The sequence below is a fragment of the Passer domesticus genome, chromosome 16, assembly GCF_036417665.1.
Source record: "Passer domesticus isolate bPasDom1 chromosome 16, bPasDom1.hap1, whole genome shotgun sequence".
Lineage (NCBI taxonomy): Eukaryota > Metazoa > Chordata > Aves > Passeriformes > Passeridae > Passer > Passer domesticus.
Window position 1 is genome coordinate 7,401,033 of NC_087489.1, and position 25,911 is coordinate 7,426,943.

General features: G+C 50.5%; 2 protein-coding genes across 6 annotated transcripts in view; one reads left to right on the plus strand and one right to left on the minus strand.

Annotated features, from left to right (window-relative positions):
* Positions 1 to 214: 214 nt before the first annotated feature.
* NCOA5 (nuclear receptor coactivator 5) lies at positions 215 to 19,230 on the plus strand. 3 transcript variants are annotated; one of them, XM_064391791.1, is made up of 10 exons: positions 215 to 372; positions 3,250 to 3,436; positions 3,930 to 4,037; positions 7,961 to 8,027; positions 11,426 to 11,785; positions 12,037 to 12,128; positions 12,240 to 12,366; positions 14,378 to 14,577; positions 16,526 to 16,849; positions 17,258 to 19,230. In XM_064391791.1, the coding sequence occupies exons 2-10, from the start codon at positions 3,274 to 3,276 to the stop codon at positions 17,911 to 17,913; spliced, it is 2,097 nt and encodes a 698-aa protein (XP_064247861.1). In that variant the 5' UTR covers positions 215 to 372; positions 3,250 to 3,273; the 3' UTR covers positions 17,914 to 19,230. The 3 variants fall into 3 exon arrangements, with proteins under 3 accessions (XP_064247861.1, XP_064247863.1, XP_064247864.1); XM_064391793.1 differs by lacking the exons at positions 3,250 to 3,436; positions 3,930 to 4,037; positions 7,961 to 8,027 and having other exon boundaries at positions 282 to 372; XM_064391794.1 differs by lacking the exons at positions 215 to 372; positions 3,250 to 3,436; positions 7,961 to 8,027.
* A 614-nt stretch (positions 19,231 to 19,844) lies between these two features.
* Positions 19,845 to 25,911, minus strand: part of SLC12A5 (solute carrier family 12 member 5) — a 30,816-nt gene continuing 24,749 nt past the window's right edge. For 2 of the 3 annotated variants that reach the window (XM_064391790.1, XM_064391788.1), the window contains exons 24-26: positions 25,714 to 25,728; positions 25,049 to 25,182; positions 19,845 to 24,579 (exon numbers count right to left, since the gene is read on the minus strand). In XM_064391790.1, coding sequence (XP_064247860.1) covers positions 24,488 to 24,579; positions 25,049 to 25,182; positions 25,714 to 25,728 — 241 coding nt within the window. In that variant the 3' untranslated portion in view covers positions 19,845 to 24,487. The remainder of the gene's footprint in view (positions 24,580 to 25,048; positions 25,183 to 25,713; positions 25,729 to 25,911) is intronic. The other variant, XM_064391789.1, reaches the window with a different exon arrangement.

Below are 25,911 nucleotides of genomic sequence, written 5' to 3' on the forward strand. Positions count from 1 at the left end.
GTCCCGGTCCCGATCCCGGCCCCGGTCCCGATCCCGATCCCGGTCCCGGTCCCGGTCCCGGTCCCGATCCCGCCGCCTCCCCCGCGCGAGGTCCGATAGCGCCACCCAGCGGACCTCCTGGCCTCCTCGGCACTACAACTCCCGGCCTGCCTTGCGGCGCCGTGCCGCGGGATGTGCCGGGAGCCGGGGCAAGCGGCCATTGCCTCGGCAGGCATGGCGGCACGCTGCCGCGCCGGAAAGCGCGCTGAGTCGCCATAGCGACCGTGCTTCCCCCTCCTCCTGTTTGCGACGGCGCCGTGCGGTAGTGGCGGGTGGCGCCTTTGTCCTGGCGGCGGCGGCCTGACGGGGCACCGGGTCCGGGCCGGAGCGGCGGTGAGTCTGCGGGTCCGGTGCGCGGAGCGCCCGAGCCACAGGCTCGCGGCAGCGAGCCCCGCAGAGGGCCCGCTCCCTCCCGGCTCTCGGCTGAGGCCGGGCCGGGCGTGCCTCGCGGCCTGCGGGCGGGCCGCGCCTCCGCCGGGCAGCGCGGGATCGGCGGGATGGGACGGGGCTGTAGCGGTGTGCGCTGGCAAGCGCCCAGCCCCGGGCGGAGGTGGGGGAAGCAGGGCCGGGAGCGGCGGCCGCCGGTGGAGCTCGGGCCGGGGTCGCTCCCGGCGGGCCCGGGGCGAGCGGGCCCGGGGCGGGGCGCGGCGCGGTCTGCCCGCCCGCGGGAGGAAGGCGGAGGCGCTGCCCGGTTACCGAGCGGGCGGCCCCGCGTGCGCCCAGGTGCGGGCGCCGGGACGGGCGGTGCCCCGAGGCCCTTTCGGCAGAGCGCGGCTCCGCTCCGGGGGAGCTCCGCGCTCCCCGTTCCCTCCGCCTTCCGTGCCCGCTGTCTCTGCTCTGCCCCCGAACTTCGCGAGACTTGTGTCGCGTTTCGCTTGTGGCAAATGAGCTGCAGTATCCCGCTCCAGCAGTCCTGCTTCCTTGAAGCTGTAGCGCTATTAATAAACAACTCTGGTTTTAAATATAAGATTTTTAGAGAGATGTGGCTTTAATTAATTTCCAGAGGGTTTGTTGGCTCGTGAGGTGCTGTGGCTGTCCTGTGGTAGGACCCGCAGTTGCTGAGCGGGGAATTGTCCCCTTTAAACTCCCCCCGTGCCTCTCTGGCTGCATTCGTACAGCAGGGCTTAATGTGGCAATTAGGTGTTCACCTGATGTAGAGTGCCCAGAGGTGGGACAACATTCAATTATTCTGGTCTCATGATCGCTAAATGGCCCTTAACTGTGTAATCTGCTGCGTGGTAAACGATAAGAGGCAGTGAATTATCTTAGATGAGAGCTCTGATTTACTGATTGTTTTGAAGTGGGGAAATGGCTCTGTTTTTCTTAACGTGGAAAGTTCTTGCAGCTTCTTCCTCAGACACCCCCTGCTATCCCCACCCCTGAGGAACACAAACAGCTTCCTTCTTACAGCTTTTGATCCTGAACGTGAGGTGTCCTGCCAGCAGCTCCAGGCCAGTTTGACACCTGTTTGCTGGTGTGCCTGTGCACTGCATCCTGCTCCGGATGGGAACTTGGCCTGGATGGTGCCTTCCACGTTTTATTGCCTCTTATTCATTTTGAGGGAATTTTGAAAGCTTCTCTGCCCTCAGCTGATGAGAACTTGAGCTGCGATAGTGGAATAGGAGTCCAGTGCTTTTGTGTAAAAAGAAAAAAAAAAAAAAAAGGGGATTTGGTACTTCTCGTGGGGAAGAAACTCTGTGTGTGTGTGTGGATGAATTTGCAGGGGGATTGGGGCGAATATGATAGAGGAGATTAATTTTGTTGGATTTTGTTTTGGGTGTTGGGTTTTGTTTTCCTCACCCTGGTTCTGGCAGTTAATTAAAAAAAGTTGATTAGACAGGGAAGTGTTCTCTGCAGGGTTTCCTAAAAAGGGGCAAGAGTGATGCAAATGTGAAGCTGATTGATCTTTAAAGGATAGATAAATAAATACATTTTTTGTCTCAGATCTGGAGTAGATGTATTTTTCATGGTAGTTAAATGTTGCAAAAGTATTCATATAGAGTCGTCTTATCTATTTTGACATTTGATTTATTTATTTAGAGATGACTTTGAAATTGTATTTTACTCCAGGGTACTGTTAGGGAGTATCTTGGTTGTAGGCATTGCATGATTAAAAAGAGAAGTTTCTGTTGATACACTCAATTTCATCATCTTTCTTTTTCCAAGCTTCTTGCATGTTACAAACAGAAAATCCCATCCTGCATTCCTGTAGGTGAATGTTTAGGAAGTAGGACAACTTTATTAAATAATTTTCAAACTTTTAAGTTCACCTTGAAAGCTTCAGTGTTATTAATTTCTTTAAGCTTTATCTAATGGTGAATTTTAAACCAGAAAGTCTGAAGCCTGGGGATGGTGTTTTTTGTTAGCTTGGCAGTGTTTGTTATGTTATTATTTTTTTTTTCACTGGGGTGTTGTTTTTTTTTATTTGTTTGGGTGAGTTTGTGCAGTGAATGTTGCTGACTGCTCCAGCTGTGTGCAGGGGTGTGGGCTAAGGGAATGTGCTTTTTCTGCATGGGGGAGCTGAGCAAGGGTGCAGCATTCACCTGGGGGGGGTTGAATTCCCAGCTGTGGACCCGCCTGCTGTGGGAGCTGACATCTCCATGGGGACAAGGCTGTGCTGTCTGACAGAGGTGCAGATAAGGACCTGTGCTTTCTGGGACTGGAAAGCTGAGATTTCACGTGTAGTGCAGTGATCAGGTGTGGTCACTTAGGGGTGTTACAGCACTATTTCCTTATGCCTCATTCCAAGCCCTGCTGGAATTTTTGGGTGCTGTTATGCAATGTTGCAATGAGTGTTTCCTTTCAGCTTACTAAAATATTGCATAAATTTTAATATTTCTTATCAGTGGATTGAAGAACTAGATGTGACAACAATGGGCATGTTGAAAAGCTTAAAGTTAAGGAGTTTTAGTGGAAAATTAGTTTTATTTGTATCTTAGCTTGGAGTCAAACTGTTAAAACCTATCTGCAAAATTATTAGATTTGCTACCTTTCAGTATTACAGAAAAGCTCAGCCAGAATGCTGCAGTGAGTGATTTTGCCTGACCTCTGTGTCCCTCGTATTGAGATTTCTCTGGAGTGAAGTTTGCGTCAAGCAGACCCAGTTGGCTTCTAGTCTGCAAAGCTGTTAAGTTTAATCTTGTTCCAGTTTAATTTTGATGTCATGGATTGAAATGATATGCATGGCCGTTTTTTTTTTTTTTTGCGAAGAGTTGGATTTGGAACGAAAGCAAAATGGCTCGAGGACGCAAGAGCAATAGCATCAAACAGAGCGACTTCACTAACAGCACCAATCCTCAGGATTTAGAGAGAAGACTTTTTGTCGGCAATTTGCCCACAGACCACATGACTCGTGAAGAAATGGAAGAGATATTTTCAAAATATGGCAAAATCAGGGGTTAGTATATTATCTTGTGCCTTTCTGTGGCAGGGATTTCAGGGAGAAATATTGCTTCATGCTTGTCAAATGCTATTTGATGATGATGACAGGAGTGACCAATGTTGTTCCTAAATAGTGACCTTTTAATGATAATTTTCTCTGCCTGCATTTTGTCAGGAAAAGCAATTCCTTCAGTACAGCTCAAACATAATGCAAATATATCAGCTATGTTTTAGCTTTTAGGGTCGCAGTGTGATGTCACAATACTCTTTCATAGCCTCTAAATCAAATCTTGGTCACTTCACAGGCTGAATTTTGGTCACTGCCTTGTCAGAAGGAACTTGATCAGAGTCTTTGAGCTCTGCACTTTGATCCTGGTGGATTTGATTTTCCCAGGAAGCTTGCACAGTGGTGTCTGGGTAGCGTGCAGCTGGTGGGGTTAGCGCTGGCCGGGTGTGGGTCACACTGTCCGTGGTTGTAACCGGTCTTGCCCTGCTGTTAACTCTTGCAGCCCTCAGCATGTACCATGGCTATGGGTTCGTGCAGTATGACCGTCTAGAAGATGTCCAGGCCGCTCTGGACGGTGAGAAGGGTCGCCTTTATAAAGGGTATAGATTAGGTAAGGAAAATGCTCCTCGCTCTCCTGACCCCAGCATGCGTTCGGGAGAAAGGGTGCTGTTGTTTTAAAGCCCTCCTCAAAGGTCACAGTGTGACACTTGGCTGGCCTTAGTCTCAATCAATTTAAACAGAATGTGTTTGGCTCCTGAGTTCCTGTTGTGTGCTTCACCTGCCGTGTGGCTCACCTTGCTGCCTGGGTCTTACCCTGAATTTTTATGTGTTAGTCTTTGGAAAGCTCTGTTAGCCTTAAGAACAGAGAAGGAACTGTGCAGCAAGTGAGCCCTGGAAAGGGATCACTGAATGTCCAGCACAGGGTTTAATAACATTTGTAAACCAAAACTGGGCTTCATCTTGACGTGCTCAGAGGAATTGGTCACAGTGCTTAGTGGCTGGTTGGCTGAGTAAACTTAGCTGGGATTTTGCACAAGTGGAGCCAGCCTTTAAGCAGTGCTATAAATACTGGGTGCTTTAAAAAGGGTATTTTCATAAAGATGAAGATAATTCTGCTAAATGTGCTGGAAGCAGACTTAAATGGACATGAATGGTTAGAAATCCACGAGTAATCTTTTAAATGCAAGAAAAAAATTACTTTCAAAGTAAGCCTATGATAATTTGAAGAAAAACAGTGTGACTTAAAAAAGAATGACAGGAGGAATAAATAGTAACCTGTGGGAAGGTGTATGTGCAGTAACAAATAGGAGCCTGAAGATGGAAATGAAGGCAAATAGACAAGGAGGGTAGAAGGATACAAGAAGAAATGATGTCCAGCATTATCCAAGTGTAAAGGCTTAAATAGGAGCAGCTTTGGCTGGTTCAGAAGCTAAGGCTAAATGACTGGCAATGATAAAATTTCTAACTGAGAAGACCAGTTAATGTTTCTGCTGTTTGTTTTTGAAGAGGCAGGAGATGTGTTTAATGTAATTTCCATTTCAGTAGCAAAACCAAAAAGGTAAAACTGCAGCTACCAAATCTAGAGCTCTCAAAAGAATTAACGTCAGTGAGGCTCAGTGAACTACTGACCTGCCTAGTCTGTTACTGGTGTTTTTCCACAAGCCTTGGAAAACCAGGAGTTTCCAGGGAGCTGGTAGAGTGCTGCAGGTGAGCCAGTAGGCAGGATAAATGGAATGAGCCTGGCATCAGAGCCTGGGAACAAAGGGATTCTTTCACCTGACACTGATGAGAAGGCAATTGATTAATGTCCATCAAAATAAATCCTGTCTTAGTTACTCTTATGGTACTGCAGGCTCTAGGGCTGGAAGCAGCAGTGGTAGTGTACAGAGTGCTGGAAGGTGTTTGACTTGATAAGAAACAAGTGCAGTTAAAAGCAGCAGAGTTAAATGGATTTCAAGTGAATCTAGAATGGAATAGGTGTAACGTGATGGAATTTCTCAGTGCTTTGAGTGGTGGTCTAGAAAAATTGAGTCCTGGCCATACAGGGCTTTTCTAAGTGACTTGGAGAGAAAAACATGTTTTAAAAAAAGGATGAAATAAAGAAGATTGAGGCACTGGTGAAAGGACCTGGACTTCCTATCCTGGATGCAGACAGACCTGATTTAAGTGAAGCTGGCAGGGAAGGTCTGCACCCAGCCAGAGTGCTTTGGTTATCCTTGGCTGTGCAAAGCACAGGCGTGCAAGTAGGGGGGTTTTGGTGGGATTTTGCTGCTGGAAGAGTTTTGGTATGCCTGGTTCAAAAAGGATAATGCTGAATTGGAAAAGCCTTGAAAAAACCTGACAGAGGTTTAGAATTCAAGAACAAACCCAAGCAAAAATCTCAAGAGAAAGGAGTGATGTGATCTCTGTGTTACAGACAACCTGGGGTTCAGGGAGTTTTAGTGTAGTAGGCATAAGTGTGACAGTGCCTTAAATGTGAATAAAGACTTTTCTCTAACAGCAGAGTAATTGGCTTCTGGAGTAATTTATTTGATCTGTGGTGGTTTCTGTGCTCTGAAGACTTCTAAATTGGAATTAGATGTTTTGCTAAAAGATAAGCACTAGTTCAGTGCCACTGCTGCACTTGTGATAGATGGATTCCAGAAACTCCTGTCACCTATGTTTGTTCAGAAGTTTACACTGTGTGATTACAGTGGCCCTGTCATCTCAAAATCCTACAGGACAGAAGACTTTTTATTTGGGCTTTTTTTCCCGAAGTTTTGTCAGTGTTCAAATACTTAATTTGTAAATGCTGTTGGCATTAAATAAAATGTTACTAAATGTGTTTGTTTTGCACAAGAGAAGGATCCCTGTCAAAGTTTTTTTTTCTTCTACTAAAATATTTTTGTGGAGATCTAAATACTTTTTTTATTTGAAAGAAATGTATGATACTGAGTGTAAAAATCATAATAGGTTTCTTCAATGGCATCTTAAAACAGAAAATAAAAATAATCTTAAACCAAAGAAAGCAGCTAGTGTCTTGCTTAAAGATAACACTTGACTTTAAGGGGCAAAATTATCAACTAAAAAATGAATGCAAGGAGAACAGTTACTTCAGTTACGCAGTCTGAGTATTGAATACAATCATTAATAACACAGTGAGGTAAAAAGTTCTGGCAGAGTTTAACTCCAGTGTAGATTATACAAAGTACTTCCACAAATGCACAGTAGTGTTTTCATATCTTTAGTAGTAAAACTGCTTAGAGAATAAATGTCCTTCAGATGTAGTTTGTAACAGTAGACCCTGCAGCTGTATTTGGTCCTGGGGAGGTGCTCTGGGGTCCTGTGAGTGGTGTAATGCTGCAGTTGTAGTTAATGTTCAGATTGCACTTGCTTCTCTGCCCCATCTGAGAGGCAACATGCTGCTTGATTGACATCAAGAACAAAAATTAGACCTGATCCCTTAATTACAGTTTTAATCTTGAAAATAATGAAGGATAGTTTGGGATGTTACAGAAGATATTGAGGCTGAGTCTGCCTAAAGACATCACGACATGTGTATATTCTCATGCAAGAGCTTTGAAAGTGGTTCATGCAAATAACTTATCAGAAATGTTAATTGTTGATGGATTCTGGGGGAGCACATAGGGCCCAGATTTGGGTTGTTTCCTTTAAAGGTTCTCAGTAAAATGTCCAAAGTCACATTGCTGTTTGCTCTTGCCCCCCTCCAGTGCATTATTTCATCTCCAGTCAGCTGTCACAGGAGGCTTTGAGAACAGTGTGGGTCCCTGCCAGTTCTGGGCAACTTCACTTTTGTGGGTTGAGGACGAGATTCTGTTTCTTCACAGCTCTCTTCCTTCTTTGTGTTTCCCTTCATGGTGTTTTTCACAGAGATCCTCAGAAGCCAACCAGTTTTCAAATTTCCGATCTGTTGCCTTAGTCTGCATCACGTTAACAATGGTGTTTTGAATGCACCATGTTGAATTCCTAAGGAGCCTGTGTTCCAGGCCCCTGGATCCTTTTCTCAGTGCTGGGGGCCGTGCACCTTAACACTGCAGCAGTCTCTTGGAAGGCAGTTGCACGTGCCCCTTTGAGAACCCTTGGATTATTCCCAACAAGGGTATCGGCATGCTCCGTTGAACAGGACTGGCTGTGAACTTAAGACTGTGCTGGCCATCATTCCTTTCTCGGAGGTTTTCAGACTCTGCTTTTTCTCCTAGAGTCCATGAGTCGCTTTCTGCTCGCTCATAGACTGCAGAAGAAAGAGGTTCTCTTATGGAAGGAAGAGTCTGGATGTAGGCCTGAACATGCAGGGTTAAAACTTCACCCAAGCTGTCCACCCTATTTTGAAGTCAAAGAAATCCATGAAATTTTCATTATGTTGTACTATCTAAACTTAATAAAAAATTGTCAAAGTGACAATGTCTCTCTGCTGAATGGATTTCCTTGCACCATCTGGATGTTGTTGAGCTTAAGTTGCTTTCATTTGAATTGTGCTGATGATCTTTTTTTTGTTTCATAGCATTGAACAGATGGGTTGATTATTCTTTACAGATATTAATAAAGCAGTGGAAAGAAGAAATATGAATAAGGCTTCATCAAGGTCCAGTCCCACACGAAGGTAAAGTACCTGGAAGCAGTGAGTTATACTAGGAGTTCAGGCCTTTGGGGCATGAGCCCATCGGCCTGTGCTAAATGTCTGTGTCTCTTCCCTACTGCCACCTCCCCAATCCAGCAGTGATGCTCCAGCAGGAAAGTGTCTGCTCCACCTCTGAGAGCCCTTTAGGCTTGGGCACCTTGGGAGGCACAAGGGAAACCTTGTGTCTGCTGCCACTCCTGCGGCCCAGCATTCAGTTTTGCAGCACAGGCTGTGAGAGACTTGGGAAGAAGAATACACTTGATGTTTGCTCCTGCCTCCAAGGATCAGAAGCCAAGACATATCTAGAGAATGCCAAGGGGCTGCAGTGCTCCTAGTGCAGAGGATCTTGCGATCTTGCCTCTTCTGATGTTGAAAGCTTCCAACGCTGCCATGAGACTGGAAAAGAGCGCTTGAGCAAAACACGAGACAGAGCAAATGTCTCTTGCACGGTCCTGTCTGCCCGTGTGGTTGTGTTGTCAGAGCCTGGAGCCAGGCCCCCTGTGCAGTCACCATTGTATTCTCCAGCTTCTTCTGGCTTCCCACCCTTCAGTGGGCACAGCACCTTCACCTCTTTCACCTCCTCTGTGTAGGCAGCCACAGGCAAGGGGAAGACATATGGACTGGCCTGTCACAGGAAGATGACTTCAATTTCCTTTCCACACAAAGGAAGCACACAAAGACATGCTGCAGTGTTGTTTGGTACAAGGTATCCAGCCTGTGTGCCTCTGCTGTAAAGCCTTCCATGAAAAAGCATGGTGCTTGCTGGACTTGAAGGTAATTGAAGTGCCACGTGTAGTGTGCTTTACTAGCTTGAACTGTTAAATTACCAAAAATGAGGGAAAAGTGCAAGCAAGACATCTACACCATTAAAAAAAAGGAAAAAAAAAAGCAAAAAGCAAAAAAAAAAAGGCAGAGAATGAGTAGCTGCAATTCTTGGCACCATCTAGGATTTTTATGCACTGCACTTAAGCCTACATAGGGCCAAATGTGCTTGCAGAGACCAGCATGTGGGCATCAGGCCCAAGAAGTGCTGGGGTTCCTGTGGCAGATGCAGCAAGTCTTTGGCCTGGAGTGTGCTTGGTGCTGGTGGGAGGACCCTGGGGGTATGTGAGCAGCAGGCACTGATGGCTCATCTTTGGCCTCAGTGCCACCCGTGCTGCAGCACTGCAGGGGTGCAGGTCAGGCGTCTGTACCATGAGCATTGATCCTTGGACTGCACTGCAGAGGGACAAGCACAGGCACTGATGCCATGGGCATTGCAAACTATGTCATCCTGCATGTGTACAAGAGCAGGTGCCTGTGCTGCAGTCCTAAGGAGCACTGGACATGACTGAACAGCAGCCAAAGGCTTTGGTGCCACTGTGACACACTTGGATTTCAGCTGGCACTACACCATGGCCATCACATGTGGTAGCACCAGGTCCCAAGCAGCACTGTGGGCACAGGTGGCAGTGGGGTCACAGTCATCAAGTCGTGGGCATGGCTGTGATCAGTGGACTCTGGAGCACGCTGTGGCCTGGGAACAGCAGCTGCCAGTGCTGCAGAGCCCCACGCTGCGCCGCACACAGCGGCGCTGCGCCAGCAGGGCCGAGTCCCAGGCAGATGCAGGCAGTGGTGCTGATGCTGCAGGAGCCAGGCCATGGTGACTGAGGTGTGGAAGCTGTGCCTTTGTGCTTCTGTCTCCCTCGAGCAGGGCAGCCATGTGGGCACAAGAGCTGAGGCTACCTGTGCCACATCTCTACTTCTGTCGCAGTTGTGCGTTCTTCATTCTGGATCTGTTTGTCTCTGCGGAAAATGAATGTGGCCTCTTCTGGTCACCTCCACTCCAGCTGGAATAAATGTCATATGCCAAACAATTCCCCTGCATCTGGTTGTTTTGCTAAATGGTCTCACAGCTATGGAAAGATCAGTTACTTCATATCCATTAGGGCAAGTCAGGAGTTTCCCCTGAGCTTCCGCCATCATTCATTGTAGGTTTTGTGGGAAGGGGGCTATGATGTATCTGTCACAGGATGGGATTTCAATACAGATCACAAACAAAAAGTGGATTTATACATCCAAGAAGCTGAAGGACTTTACACCTGGCTGTCTGCAAATTCATTATGTCACTTAGAGGATGAGACTATATATGCTCTCGGTGGCATCTCTAATTTGTCCCAAAATCTGGTTTGTATCTGTAATGCAAACAGAGAATGCCAGCACTCTTATGTGTTCCCAGCACAGCTGGGTGTCTGACACCAAAATCCATGCACAGACTGCTCTTCCATCTCATTCCTGTCACTCTGCCTGACACCAAACTCGGGCTCATCTGACTCGTTCTCTCCAGGTGATCTCTATGTGACTGCACTGCAGTGGATGCAGACTTAGGTTCTGCTTGTCTTTCATAAAGACTAGATTAGGCTGTTTGAGGACTGTAAAAGTCATGTCAAGTATGGGAAATAAAGATTCAAAAAGCTGGGGTTTTTTTCCTGATGGTTGTCACTATTTTTGGGGAAAAAACAGTCTGAACACGTGAAGTTCCAACGTTTCTCTGCAAGATTTTTTTTAAGGCTTTGTTTTGACTACAGTGAAGTTATAGTGTTCTCTGGAAAACAGAATGCAACCTGGAAAAAATCCTATCGCTATGGGAAAAGATGAAGACTGGAGCATTATTCTTCCTTGCCTCTGAAGACTGCAATATAAAGTCTGAATGAGATAGATCATTCAGATCCAACAGAGAAGCCTTTTGTGGCCACTGAGGATGCTGGTTGGGTTTAGTACCCTTTTAACCAGGGCATTATAAGCATAAAGCTGGCTTTCTACAGAAACTGTCCCTCAAATCCAGGAGAAGGCCATAGCTGTCTTTGCCTTCTGTCAGCAACGCAAACCCAGCCGCAGCATGGAGCCTGCACTGTCTTTCCTCACAAGCTGCTCCTTTTTTAATCATATGCCAATAACATTACTTCAGGTGTTCTGCTGTCATTCATGAGCGAATTTAATGGATCCCTTGAACACTCCTGGCTATTGCATATATGTGGGTATTGGCCTACATCACCTTGAATTGTCTCAAAGAATTTGCCAGACATGATTGATAGATCATCTATGGCTGATGCTGGAGGTCGGAGGCCTTAAAATGGTGGTTTCTGAAGTGCCTGTTCACTTCACCTGCAGGTGCTCTACACTTAGTGCTCCATTAAGGAGCTTTCTGGGTCTTGTTTGGCTGTGCTGAACATTCTCCAGACTGCTTCAAAATACGACTTTTGGTCAATGTTTGTTGTTGTGGGGTAAGAGGGAGGATTCAGCTGCTATGAAAGGTGACTTTGGCACCTCAGGTAAGATATGTAAGGGTGACTACTCGTATTATTAGCAGGCTAATGGAATTTCCCTGGTGTTTTCCTCAGAGAGCAGTATGCCTACGGGGATGGCCGAGATGCCAGGCGTGACCGCTCCCCTCTTCGGGGGAGCCCACGGAGAGACCCCCGAGATGGCAGGGATGGCAGGAACGGGCGAGATGCCAGAGACGCTCGAGACATTCGAGCTAGAGACATGCGTGATGCCAGAGACCACAGGGACCCACGGGACCTGCGAGACCCACGGGATATCAGGGATCCAAGGGACTTGAGGGACCCACGTGATGTTAGAGACCTTCGTGACCCACGGGAGCCACTGTATGATCGATACAGGGATCCACGGGATATGAGAAGTGCACGAGATGTGAGGGATCCACGGGATATGAGAGACCCTCGGGACCCTTTGTACAGGTAAACTCTCCAAGATCCTATTTGCCAAAGTAATGTTTTTATGGCATTTCTGACACAATTGTTTGAGTGGTGTCAGGCGTTTAAGGAAATCACCCTTGGCTGGGGACAGTTGGGTGCTGATCTGTGTCTTGTGAGGAGCAGATGGGTACCTCAGAAATTGAACGTGGGGGAGGTCTGGGTGTGATGCTTTGGCCAAAGTCGCTGCCTGAGATGGTGCTGCAGGAAACCATTGCTGCTTCTGAATGTTGCAGACGAGACGAGTCTTACGACCGTTACCTGCGCCTTGACGACTACTACCGGCGCAAGGACGACTCCTACTACGACCGCTACAAGGAGCCCGAGGGTGAGTACCTGCACCACGTCAAAGGAGGGGTGCCACGGTGCCACAGTTGTGCTGCTCTGTGCCCCTCTGAGCAGGTGTGAAGGGTGTCACTCGTCCCTGTGCTCATTTCAGACCGCCTGAAGCGCGAGGAGCGGCGCCGCGAGGAGCTGTACCGTCAGTACTATGAGGAAATCAAGAGGCGTTTTGATGCAGAGAGACCCGTGGATTGTTCTGTGATAGTGGTGAATAAACAGACAAAGTAAGAAAGTAGTTATAATCAGTTTTATTATTGCATGGTAGAAGAGGATGGATTTAAACTTAGTCCTGCCTTGAGGCTGTTTGTCTTACAGGCTGCTCTTGAGGAGTGTGGCTTTAGAGTCCCCAGGAAGCTACAGCTCCAGTTTTTTTTCTGGGAATATATGCTGATGAGATGAGGAAATGTATCTTGTGCTTTGCTTGTATTTCCCCCTTTTAATCTATTGCAGTACCTTCTCCTGATACTTTTATACCTACTCTCCATATAAGCCTACCATTTCAACAGGTTGTAGGGGCCTGTACTTGTTTTTCATGGGTAGCATGATATGGAACTTAGGAATATGTGCCAACCAGGTGACAGTACAGAGCAGGGGTCAGGGTGGATTGGGGGTGTTAGTCCAGAGCTCCTGCTGGATTGGTTCCTAGGGCAGACACCAGTCATTGCCATTATTCCAATGTGCAAGAAGCACGAAATCACTGCTGAAGGCAATCAGGTATCAAAAGCAGGTATAAGCAGTAACCAGGGTGATCTCCTGTGGCTGGCTGAGCACTTCCTGAGTTCACAGGGCAGACACTCTGTTGGGAACAGGAGGTACACCTGGCACAGTAGTAGAAGGCTTTAACAATGTCACCAGTCTCATGTCTGTATCTTTACAATTAAATATACTAAAGAATAGTAAATATGTAAATAAATCACAGACCTGGCTTGTAATATGAAGAAAAATGTTTGTCAGGGGAAAGTTAAAGCTCTGTCTCCTTAACCTTTCAGAGAAAAGATCAAGAGTTGCTTTTTCTTTAACTTTGCTGTACATGTGGGGCAGAAAGAGACAGCTGGCACTTTGCCTTCTCTGCTGGTAGAAAATGCAGAGGAAATGGAAACAGGAGAAGCAGTGAAACTAGAAATAAACTTCTGATGGAGTTGATTACCTATTGGAACAAAACTTGAGAGGAAATTTTAGATCCTTTATCCCCTGGTGACTAAAATTCTTTGGAAGATATTCTAAAAGACCACAAGTTATTGTGCTTGACCCAAGAATATTTTTTATGTGCCAGAGGATCAGCTTAGTATCCCAAGAATCATTTTGGTCTGTAATGGCTACAAACCTTAAGAGCTGGAGCTGTTCATAAATCTTGTATTGAAGCTGTACTGTATATATACATATATATATATATATATAGTACTGATGTCACCTGCTATAGACCTGTTGAAAGATGACTCCTGAATGCCTTAGATACAGTCATTTGACTTCAAAGCTCTTAAAAAGATGAAGGGGAGACAGTTTTAATCACCATTACAGACTTCACCTCCAAAGACAATAAAATTACCCTCTTTCTTGAGGTGTGGGTGCACACAGAGTGAATTTGTCAGACTTTTTGTGCAGTCGGTATTGCAGGTTTGGTTTTAAGTAAAGTAAGGTTAAAAAAAAACCCTGGCAATTCAGGCTCAGCCTTCTGAGCTGTGTTTTGTGCTTGAATGGGGAAGGCTGTAGGACAGGGTATACAGGAGCAGTGGATCCAGAGATGCTGTTTTGGTAGTGGGTTAGGGCAGAAAGCAGCTAGTAGAAAAGAGAAGGCCAATAAGGAATGAGGCACGTGTGAACAGTTGAGATACTGAACAAAGCAGGAATAAATGAGTTCAGTAGGTTGGCTTCTCTGCTCTGTATCCCTTGGAACTCTGCTGGTGGAAATTCCTTCCCCTAATGAATTCAGTTGAAACACATTTATGTGTAAACAAATTTGTAATAGTGTAAATCCCTTTGCAAACACTCTGTTTCTCAGCTCAGCTAAGGCTTGATTTGTAATTTATTTTTGTTGAACTGAAATGACTGATTCAGATCAGAATAAGGGCTTTTATATTGCTATAATGGGATTGCTTTAGTACTGTCCTGGTAAACGTCATGAAGCTGGGCAAGTAATCAGAAAAGCGAATCTGGGATGGTGGAGAGGGTGCAGTGCCAAGGTTTCTGTTCCTGTGTGTGACTGGTTTGTTAAATGCTGCCTTTGCTTTGTGGCAGGGAGTACGCAGAGTCCGTGGGGCGGAAGGTGCGGGACCTGGGCATGGTGGTGGACCTGATCTTCCTCAACACAGAGATGTCACTGACACAAGCCCTGGACGATGTGAGCAGGGGAGGGTCTCCTTTCGCCATTGTCATCACCCAGCAGCACCAAGTTCACCGTTCTTGCACTGTTAACATCATGTTTGGCACCCCACAAGGTACTAAGGTCTCAGCTGGCTGGGAGTTGTGTGGTCACTCTGAACCTTTCTTTCAGGCACAACCACATAGAGCAAAGTGCATCCTTGCTGTCACATAAGTAGTCATAAATTACTTGACACCATGTCATAAATGTGAATATCATTATTTAAAAGCTTCTGTAATACTGTGTTTGCCCCTTGTCAAAAGGAATGTCTAATTCCTGCCAAGAGGAAATCTCATCTGTGTTCTTGGCTCCTAACACTGCCAGCCTTTGCAGTGTTGGGGCAAGTCATGGACCCCAGAGCTGCACTGCTCTGGGAGATCTCTGAGTAATACCAGCCCAACCTCACTCTACCACTTGTTGCTCTCAGAAAGAGCATGTTGGGAATGCGGCAAATTAAAGGACAGATTTTAAAATCATTTGTGATTTAATAAGGATTTGGTAATGGTAGAGGTTTGATAATGAAACTGGGAAGAGTTATAAAAAGATAAAACTACAAAGTGTTATGAAAAGATAGATCTACAAAGTGTTTGGGTATACAGGCTCCACCTTCTTAGCACCTTTACACTTGTCACATCGCTTTCCATCACAAGGTGTGACTTGGTTGTTGCATGAGGGTGGGTGTAGGTACTAAAAACACCTTGTCAAAATGTGATTGGGGAAAGCAGGTGTTGCTCTGATCATAGCAACATGTAACGTTCATGAAATCTGTCAACACAGGTGACTGGTTTGACCACAGCTGAGCTTTCAAAGGTTATTTCTCCCTTACTGTGTTCCCAAGTAATGTTCTGTGAGTTCATATGGGAGGGGAAACCTCTGAGTGCACAGTCAGAGCTTGGTGCATGCTCACTGACTGGAGAAGCCCAGTTTCCTTTAACATCAGATGCAGATGTGATAGGAGAGCTCCCTCATTTCCTGCAGACACAGCTCACACACATTGTCACTGGGCTTCCCACTACCCTTGGTTTTAATTCTCAACTTCTTTGGTTTAACACCTGTTAAACCTTTGGCAGGAGGCCAAAGCTTCTTTTCTTCACTGGATCTGCTGGTGTATCAGAGATGGGAACCCCAGTCATTAGCTCATCCACAGCTCATTCCAGAGATTAGAAATGGTCCCTTCAACTGCTGCTGGCCACCTTTGCATGCATGTTTGTTTCAGGGAACTCTTTCACAGTTGTCGTTGTGCAAAGCCTAATGTTCAAATTAATCCAAGTTTTCTGTTAGGAGGAAAAGGCTTGCAGGATTTGATGTTCTGCAGGTGTTAAAAGGACCCTGCCCAAAGCTTTGGGCACTTTTGGGAAGGTAAAGGCTCTTTTGATCTCCCAGATTAACTCTGTGTTCAGGTGACTGTTTATGTGGGAGTTGGAAATAATGACCTCAAAACGCACCATTGAAATTGCCCATTACTCATTTTATTACAGAAGAATTTTGATGGCTGCTTGTTGCCTCAAGAGTGTTGAATGTGGGCAGCCATGTGACACTGAGCCAGTGCAGCTCCCTCCCCAGCTGCATGGGCACATGAGATGTTAAGGCACTGGCAGCACAGAAACAAACGTATTCCCATGGCTGTCCTCGTCTGGGAAGCATACAGCCTTCAGAGGGCAAGTTTTGGATCTGTCCCAGGGTTTAGCAGTAAAATGACTGGGACCATCTCATCTCGGAGAACTGAGGATTTATGTGAGAGGTAGAGGGAGCTGCTTTCCTTTTAACTGGTGAGAGACAAGAAAGACATTTCTGGGCTGAGCCCTCAGCTGTGGAAGGAAAGGCTGGCCTTGCTGGCTGATAGCCATGGGCCTTCTGTTGGCTTTGAAAATGTAATTGTTCCCGTGTGCCTGGGAAGTTCCCAAGTCTGCACTCACACTCCCTGAGCAGTGCCTGCTGCTGACTGGGCTGTGCTGGCAGGCACAGGAACAGCACCTCCACCAGAGTCACTTTGGGTCACTCAGAGCTTTTCTTCCTTTGTGCAGAGCACCGCAACATGCCCCAGGCTGATGCCATGGTGCTGGTGGCAAGGAATTACGAGCGCTACAAGACAGAGTCCCGGGAGAAGGAGCGGGAGGAGATCGCCCGGCAGGCTGCCAAGATGGCAGACGAAGCTATTCTGCAGGAGCGGGAGCGCCCACCCCCCATGGAGGAGGGTGTCAGAGGAGGTCACCCTCCTGGGATCCAAACTCTCTTGAACCTGCTGGCAGACAATCGCTATGTGACTGCTGAGGAGATAGATAAAGTCATTAATTACCTGAGAGACTGGAAGGAGCGCTTGCTGCGGGGCAGCACTGACTCTCTGCAGGGTAAGTCCCACAGCCCCAGACAGACTTTACTACGTGGTTTGTGGTCCTCAGGGCTGGGACAGGAAAAGAGTCCTGGGACTGCAGAGGAGTTTGGGAGCATAATATCCTCATATAGTACCTCATTTTACTGAGATGGATGTGTCGTTGCATGCCGTGAGACAATTCAGAGTATTCATGTGGAAGACCTTTTATGCTGGATTCTCTTAGGGCAACAGCAGGACTGCCATAACTGGTTGGGCTGCTATGCTCAGTTCTCTGGAGTGGTTTGGGTTCCCAGAGCTGTGCAGCTGTGATCTGAGGGTGGATGTTTACTGATGCCGTGTCTTTGATAGCTGTTTCATTAGTTTTCTTTAGGTGTCCCTTCAAAAGCATTTGCAGAGCTTTAACCACCTTTCCTTTCTTTCCCAGCACCCATATCAAGACAGCCTTTGGGGGCACCTTCAGGATCATCACTGGGTAGTCAGTCCAACCTTCCAAGTTCTCAGGCTCATCAGAGTTCACAGCCTCTGGTCTCTACTCCTTCTGTTCCAGTGACCTCTTCTACTCCTCAGCAGGAGCTTCAAGCAAAAATCCTCAGTCTCTTCAACAGCGGGGCGGCGGCGGCAGCAGCTGCTGTGGCAAACAGCGGTCCTGCAGCCTCTGCAGGCTCTGCGGGCAGCACTCCCAACCAGAACTTTGCTAACCTGGCCAGCGGGCAGCCCCGGCCAGCACAGATCAATGCTGGAAATATAAACCAGGCTCAGCAGAGATTGCAGACTCCAAACACGCAGCTTCCTACTCTCCCGGGCCCTTCGAGAAACGCAGGTCCGAGACCCGGAGCTCCTCCACAGCCTCAGCCGCTCTATGGTCAGCACCAAACCCGCCTCCCTGCGCCTGGCAATGTGCCCGCCCAAAGGCCGGTGTCTTCTGGTATCAACTTTGACAACCCCAGTGTGCAGAAAGCCTTGGACACCCTTATCCAGAGTGGTCCTGCCCTCTCCCACCTTGTGAGCCAAACCGTGGCCCAGGGGCGAGCGGGGTCCTCAGCCCAGCAACCGATGGGTGCCTACCAGCGACACTACTAGAGCTGAGCTGACCCATTCCCCTTCCCTTTGCCATTCCATACTTATAGCTGTTAAAGAATTCTCCCATCCTTGACCGGGGACAGATGCCCTGGACGTGCATGTCCTCTCCACTCTGGCGAGAGCATACCCCCTGCAGCATTGCTGCCAACGGTTGCTGGCGCTGCCCTCCCTCTCCTTGGTCTGGTTAGCAATGTTTGGAGCAGAATGCTCAGTTTTCTCCAAGGCACGATGTGCTGAACTGTGTTGGATCATTGGTTGTCTTGTCCCATCCCAGAAGCTGCTGCAGCATCAGTCCTACTGCATTTTCCTTACTCCCAGCACCTGGTGCACCTTCCCATTGAGGTGCAGTCTGGGCTCACTGGTAGGTCTCGGTGTAGTTTTGGATCATCAGTTTTGATGAATTAGGGGACTGGACAGAGCAGCAAACTGACGAGCCTTGGACACCCACCAGTGTGGAATGGGCACTATTTTTCTTTGGATTTCTTTCTTTTTTTTTTTTTTTTTTTTTTTTTTTTTTTTTAATAGCATATAAGCCATTTGGAAAGTCCAGTGATAGTGCTGGCAGCCAAAATCATGAAGCACATGCCTGACCACTGCTCAGTAACCAGGACTGTGCAGTCTGTCCACAGCTGGCCTGCCCTGTCCAGGCAGAGAGGCCGGTGTTCCTGACCACTCACAGAGACTGGCAGCTGTGGGCTGAGCACACATCTGCAACACAAGAACTTCCAGCCAAGGCAGAGATTTCAAACGGTCTGTCAATTTTCCTACAGTGAGTAATCAGTGTTAAGATCAACCTGGTAAATTTGATGTGTAAATTTCCTTTCCTTACAGTCTTTGGCACGTTGTTAGCTGCAGCCACACTGATGTGCTGCTGGCTCTCCCTGGGAATGCCTGTCACCAGGTATTGGGGACAGTGCTGCTCTATCAGACCTGTTGCTATTGATGGATGTTTGGTCCATCTGAGGAGGAGAGGCAGTGCCAAGATGTTAATACCATCATTTTAAATGTTTTTTCAACATTTTGGTAGCTGCAGCAGACAGTGGAGTGGTAAATCAGGCAGTGATTCCTCACTGTGTTTTTACTGGGAACATACTTTGATACCAGAACACAAAACATCACTTAGCTGTGTGGTCCTTCCCCATCATGGCCTTCTTGGAGTCTGTGGGCTTCCTGCAGGGAACTGTGAGATACTAAGAAAGCAGTGGATTGAAGCAGAGGATTTTCTTTGTCCCAGGTGGTTTGTGTTGTAGCATTTCTTTTATCTCTGTGCTGTTAAAAAAAAAGACATTACTTTCTAATAAAAAATCAGAAAAATTTCTTGTTTCATTTTTTGACACTTGAGTACTCTCAGAATACATCTTTTCACGTGTTTGCTGTTACTCTCCTCTCACAGATAAGCTGTGTGGAAGCTTCACACTGGATGCTGAGCAGAATGTGTGTGGACCTCACAGATCCTGACTTGCACAGCACTGGGGTGGCCTCAGGCAGATGTGGTGTGGCACAGCCAATGTGAGGAGTCCAAAACCTCTCTGGTGACAGGTGGTGGGAGGGACAGGTCCGGGTCAGTGCCACAAGCCAGCGTGGGGTCAGGGCTGCCAGTCCCTGTGCCTTCAGCACTGCTGTCCCATGGCTTTGTGCTACATCACCCCACAGGCTGAGTCTGACAGCAGTGTGTCTGTCTGCTGTCTCTCCTGTTAGGTCCCTTTCTCCACCTCTACAATCCTGCAGCCAGGTAGATCACTTTTGGTGGGGGGACCTGAATTCTTTGTGAGGTGAAATGTGGGAACTGCATCCTTTGGAGAGGCTGTTCTCTCCTTATGCTTTGCTTCCTCTGCAATCTGCACCCTGTCAGGACTTGCTCCATGTTATTGAAATGGTGCAAAATCAGCTGTGGAGACCTGGAAGCAAGTGAAAAGTTCCCGTGCAAGTAGTGAAGGGTGTAATAAAATCATTTATTGCATTTTGTGCAGACAGGAGTCTAGAAAAATGAATACAGGTAAAGCAGTAAAGCAGTAACAGGGAGCATTCAACAGCTGAGGAGCCACTCCTCCATGAACACCTGCACAGAGAACATGGGGTCTGCACCGAGGCGGCCTAATGCACAACACTGAAACACACACAGAAATTAAATGCAAGCCTATTGGGGTTGGTTTTTTTTTGGTTTGCAACCTGTTTTATTTACAAGGTTTTAAACTTAATTGCATTGCTCTGCACACAGATTCTCTAAAACACAAAGCATTCTAGGTCACTACATGTCTATTGAAATATTGCACTCGAATAAAAGTCACTTGAATGGACAGAGAACAACTAGCTACAGTGATTAAAAGAGTATTGAATGAACCGACTTTGTGATAACATTCATAACAAATATATTGCACATGTAGCACAGAAAGTGTTGTAACCAGCAGATCTCAGACCTTTCAGTCTTTCTGCTAGTTTTTAGTCCTGCTACACAGAGGAGGGTCTTGACTCTTCTAGTGCAACTCTTGCCCTTGTGCAGTCTCTTGTCCTTCTCCAGCCGCGGACCAGCATCTGCCCAGGCTGGATGCTGCCTGTGCCTCCTGTCCCTGCTGCCCTGTGGCTTGCTGCCTGTGTTGTGTGGTGGCCACAGCAACCTGAGCTGCCCTCCACAGTGACCTGAGCTGCCCACTGCCTCTCAGGGGCCAGGACTGCTTGGCCCTCTTGCAGCAGGGACTGGAGCACGTGCCACCAGCGCTGCGTGCTGGCCGGACACTCCTGCCGGCTGTGGCCACGCTCCAGCCCACCCTCCCGTGGGTTGTGCTGCTCAGTGCTGCTCCAGCAGCAGCCTGCCTGTAAAACAAACTGGGGGGTCAAGACCTTCCTGTCTGGAACAAAAACCGGACCGTGTCTGCGCATGTGCCAAGGAGGAACTTGCATGTGTACCAGAGGAGGACACTGTCTTCACCACGGTGGAGCGGCAGAAGGGTGCTCCATGGGGAAACTGAACACTCACAGAGGCCAAACGTGCAGGGCTGGGTTTGTAAACTAACATGCAGTGCTGTCTGCTAAAACTGGCCCTCTCCAGCCGACAGCGAGGGGACACGCTGTGGAAACCAGCTCCTGTCTTGCCACAGCCAAACTGCCTGGCAGGGGTGTGGGAGCAGCCCTGACTGTCCAGAGCTGTGCCCCTGCTCTTGCTGAAGGATGGGGAAGGAGAATGCCTTTTTTCAGCAGTAGTGATGGAAAGGAATGGCCCTCCTACTCCCTGGGGGAGCCGGGACCGTGGCTTTGCCGTCAGGGTGGAAGTGATGCTGAGGGGAATGGGATCCACTGGTGATGCTGGGGGGATGAAGCAAACCTGTCAGAAGTGTGCCCTGGCTGCTCTCACCACTGCTCTGCAAATTCCTGGCTGCCCTGTGCCTGCAGCCAACGGAGGAGCCTCTCACCTGGCGCTGTGAGGGTGCTCAACAGAGCTGTGCATAACCTGTCCCTGCCCTCTGCCCCGTGCCATGAGCCATGTGCCAGGGCAGGAGGGGACCGAGCTCGCTGCCTCAGGCCCAGCAGCACAGGGGGCAGCAGCCAAGCTGCAATTAGAGGGCAACTGCAGGGAGTGAGTGGCATCTTGTGAAGAGGCAGAGCAGCTGGCAAGTGCTCGAGGCCCAACAACATGGTGCTAACACATGAGCTGTGTGGGCAGGCTGCTGTGCCTCCCCCGTTGCTGCTGAAGTGCCTCAAATAATTTTGGGAGGCTGGAAACAGCCCACAAGCTTGTGTGTGGTGGTATAGGGCCAGCTCCAAGGGGCAGAGCAGCTAGACACTGGCAAATGCTGGTTCCCATGGGCTGCCCTTCCCAAAACAAAAGAAACTTCTCACTTGCAGACCCCTACCTGCTCTTCTCACAGCTCCTGAGCTGCCGAGACAGCAGCAGGACTGGAAAGTGCTACCCTGTGCATCTGCACCACTCATCAGCCCTGAGCTCCTGTGCTGAAGCCAGGTCTCAGCCCAGCCTGACAGTCCCCCTGTAAATGCTGAGCTGCCCATGCCTGTGGGAGCAGCTTCTACAGCACTGTCGGCCACACAGGCGCTGAGCTACCCTGGCAGAAAGTCTGGCGGTGACTGGGACTGCTCCTGGAGAGAAGGGAGGCACTTCGGGAGTGATGGAAATGTAGGAGCAAGGTATGAGCAGGCACAGATGTGCAGCTGGGGCTTGGTTTTGGTCTAGGAGTGTGTCCAAGTAGTATCTTACAACAACAAAAAAAAATCCAACATCAAAAAACCCACTGCTTTTTATCCAAGCATCCCGAAATAGCTTTGGCCTGGACCTGGAGTAGAGGAGCTCTGAAAGGGAGCAGGGGCTGGAGCGGCCGGTGCAGGGGGGGTTTCCTGTTCTCAGGGAGGCAGGAGCCAAGGCTGGCAGGGGGTCGGGTGGGCAGGGAGCCGGGAGCAGTCAGGGCTGCCTGTGCCAGGCAGGAGGCAGCTGCTGCCTGGGTGGACACCCGCGGGGATGCTGCAGCAGCACCCGCTCCCCCTGCCCTGCTGAGTGCAGAGCAGCTCTGGGGAGCGTCTGGAGGGGCTGAGGGGGCGAGTGCTTCAGCACAGGGGCTCAGCTCTGGCCAGGGACAAAGTGCTGCCCCAGGGCCCAGGCTGGCACAAAGCCGCCAGCGCTGCCGGGAGAGGGCAACTCTTAGCAGGCTGCACTTTGAGTGGAAGCTCAAATCTGCTGTGAAACAAGTTCAGAAAAGTCTGTGACTTCTTTTCCCTGAAAACTCTTAAGAAGCTAAATTGAGAAGAAAATAAACCTGCGACCTGGCCCTTTCCCAGGGGCTGCTGGTGGCCGGGGAAGGCTGCAGCCTCCACCACCACTCTGGAGCGCTCAGTGCGACGGATGGGCTCCCGGTTTGTGCAGGAGCAGCCCAGCTCAGCTCCCCGTCCCTGCGGCCTGGTGCTAGCAGAGCCCTGCATCTCTCAGAATAGATATAGATCTCTATATATAGACTTCATCTGGTTCTATTAACATAAATATGATCACTTTAAAAATACACGTACTGTATTATGTACACTATGTACATGGGGCTGGGGCGGGCGCCAGCGGCACCCTGCTGCCCTCGCACCGCTTCCTGCGTGGTTCCTGGAACCGTTCACATTTGTTAAAAGCGCCTCAGTTTCTCTTCTGTGAGAGATGCTGGGGAGGGGGACGGGGGGGGGACGGCGGCGGGGGCGACCCTGCAGCTGCTGCCAAAGACAAGAGGTGTTTGATGTGCCCCGGGGGCTCTGCGGCTGCGGCGGGGCTGGGGCCGGGCTGCCCTGGCCAGCCGGGTGAGCGAGTGTCAGGATGCCGGGGGGACAGTGGGACCCCTACAGCCCCCCGCCTCACTGTGACGTCTTGCTGGTCAGATCAGCAAACAGCCTTTGCATATGTTAAAAATACACACGGATCCAGACTGTCCTACAGCCCCCGGCAGCATCTGCCACTGCCTGGGGCCGCGGCCAGGGCTGGGTTAGCAGCAAAGCCCTGGGGAGCAGCAGGGAGTGCAGCGGGGCACAGGGGGGACCCAGACACATGTGCGGGTGCTGGGGCCAGCCGGACGGGCTGGTGCTGGGCCCCGAGAGCCCTCAGTTTCGTGCGGCGAGGGAGCAGGGTGGGGGTCCGGGACACCCCTGTGCCAGGCCAGAGGAGGCACTGGAGCCTCGGGGCTCCCCGGGTCACGCTGCACACGGCGGGGCCCCTGCGTGCTCCGGACACAGCAGCTCCGCACCGCCACTCCTGCGCAAGCACCGGGGCAGCGGCAGGGAAAAGAGAGCCTGGAGTCGGGCAGGGGGAACAGGGAGCACCCCCAGCCACCCCAGCTCAGGGCTCCCGCTCTCACGGCCTCGCTGTGCTGCAGCGCCTGACCCCGCACAGCCGCCCCCCACCCTCCGCCTCCTCCAAACCATCGTGCTGCATCTCCACAAGCTCAGCCCGCGGTCTCCAGAAACGACGGTGCCGAGGCAGCGGCGTGGCAGGGCTGTCCGGGCCCGTGTCGGTGAGGGGCAGCGGGGGAGCAGAGCGATTGGAGGCAGCCCCGGGCGCTGCTGAGGCGGGGAAGGGCGCGTCGGGCCCGGGCAGCGCGGTGCGGCCTGGGCAGCGCGGTGCGGGCCTCTCTCTGCCCGCAGCCCCTCGCAGGCGGCGGGCACGGGGCACGGGCGCGTCCAGCGAGTCTGTGCAGGAGTAGCAGCACGGTGGGGCCAAGGTCCGTCTCGGCACAGCCGCCCTCCTGCCCGGCAGCGGCTGCAGCGGCAGTGCTGGGGCTGGCGGCGGGGCTGGCCCTGCCAGGGCGGGCGGTGGCGGCAGCGCCGAGCTCTGGTGCTCAGTCCGCGGTTCTCTGTATATATTTATATATAAACAAGGACAGCAGTGCTGTGGTGTTGCAATGAGGAACAGCTGCTCTGGTGCTGGATGCTCCCGGAAGATCTGGTGCTGCAGTTCGAATGGAGAGATCAGGGGCACGGCCAAAGCCAGGAGAAGGTTCTGCGCACCGGCTGCCATCCGGCCTTCCCTCCTCCCCTCCGGGAGCGCGGTGCAAAGGGGTGGCGGGGCTCTCAGTGTGCAGACAAACCTCTCTCGAGCCGTCTTTCAGGAGTAGATGGTGATGACCTCCCGGCCCCCACCACGCACCAGGAGCACTCTGTCCAGGTGCTCCGTCAGCACCTCCAGGAACTCCATGTCTGCACAGCTGTCAAGGACAAACTTCACACTTGGGGAACATGGGGACAGCCCTGTGCCATCCCTGCCCAGCCCCAGCTGAGCCTGCAGCACTGACACTTGCACACCAGAGCCAGGAGCTGGCGGGGTCAGTCCCAAGCCAAGGAGCCAGGGAAGCCCACCCGTGCTGGTGCTGTGTGATGGGGATGGTGACAGACCTCTACCCGGGCCCCTGTCATGTGCCACTGCACTCATGGGTGTAGGTGCAATGCCATGTGGTCCCAGCACCCACCACGTGCTGGAGGAGCAGGCTGGTGCCAATGACAGCTGCTGGACCCAGCCAGGAGCAGGAGGAGTGGGGGGCTCCAAGCTCAGGAACTGACCTGTGCCTCTTGGCACTCGCCTGAAAGACCCACCAGTTTTGGGGAAGACATGGACCCTGGTCCCCCTGGCATAGAGGGGTTTTGGTGACTTGCCCCACAGGAAGGATACAGTTCTCATCCCCTTTCCGGTTACGGGGAGGCCCTGGCATGTTCAGCAGGACCAGCTTGGCATCATGGGACTTCTTCACAATCACCTCATTGAGCCTCACAGCCGTGTGCATCCTCCGCACGTCCGACTGGTTCCTGTGGGCGACAGCACGTGTGGGCACGGGACAGGACAGCCAGCCTGCAGCCCACACCAGCCCCAAGGGGCCACGGGGCACACTGGCCTCCTGCCCTCGGGCACTGCAGCCTGGGCTGCAGCACAAACTCAGCACAAGCTGTGCCAGGCACTGCGATGGTGACTCTGAGCCTGGTGCCATGAGCCACAGGGCCATGGCAGTGGCACCCATGGCTGCTCAGGGCCAGGCTGCGTGGGAGTGAGCAGGCGGCCCGAGTGTCACCGTGGGTGCCTGTGCCCAGGCTTGCAGGGAGCTGCTGGCAGCATAGCAGGGCAGATGAGCAGCGTGTGGTGCGGGCAGGGCACGGTGCACAGGGCTGGCAGCCAGAGCTGCCGTGTGCTGCCCGGGTGAACTGTCTGGCACCGCCACTGTCACGGCTCACTGAGCCGCCCTCCTGCACAGGGGCAACCCCGATGGCTCCCATCATGCTGCCCCATGAGCACAACCCAGCTCCCGCCACCCCAGCCCGGCACCCAGCCAAACCCAGACTTACAGGTTCTCCCACTCCCTGCCAGGAGCGTGATGGGGTCGGAGAGAGAGAGAGAGAGAGGGAGAGAGAGAGAGAAATGTGGTGAACACCAGGTGGGCATCCCCGCTCCCCGCAGCACACCCAGCCTGGGCACCCCCTCCCTTGCCAGCACAATTCTACACAGGGACCCCTCCCCACTTGCCCCCAGCCCCTCTGCAAGGG

Coding starts and splice junctions, on each gene's coding strand:
- NCOA5 (XM_064391791.1), top strand. CDS start 3,274: ATGGCTCGAGGACGCAAGAGCAATAGCATCAAACAGAGCGACTTCACT. Junction 11,786..12,036: donor CCTCGGGACCCTTTGTACAG/GTAAACTCTCCA, acceptor TGAATGTTGCAG/ACGAGACGAGTCTTACGACC. Junction 16,850..17,257: donor CAGCACTGACTCTCTGCAGG/GTAAGTCCCACA, acceptor TTTCTTTCCCAG/CACCCATATCAAGACAGCCT.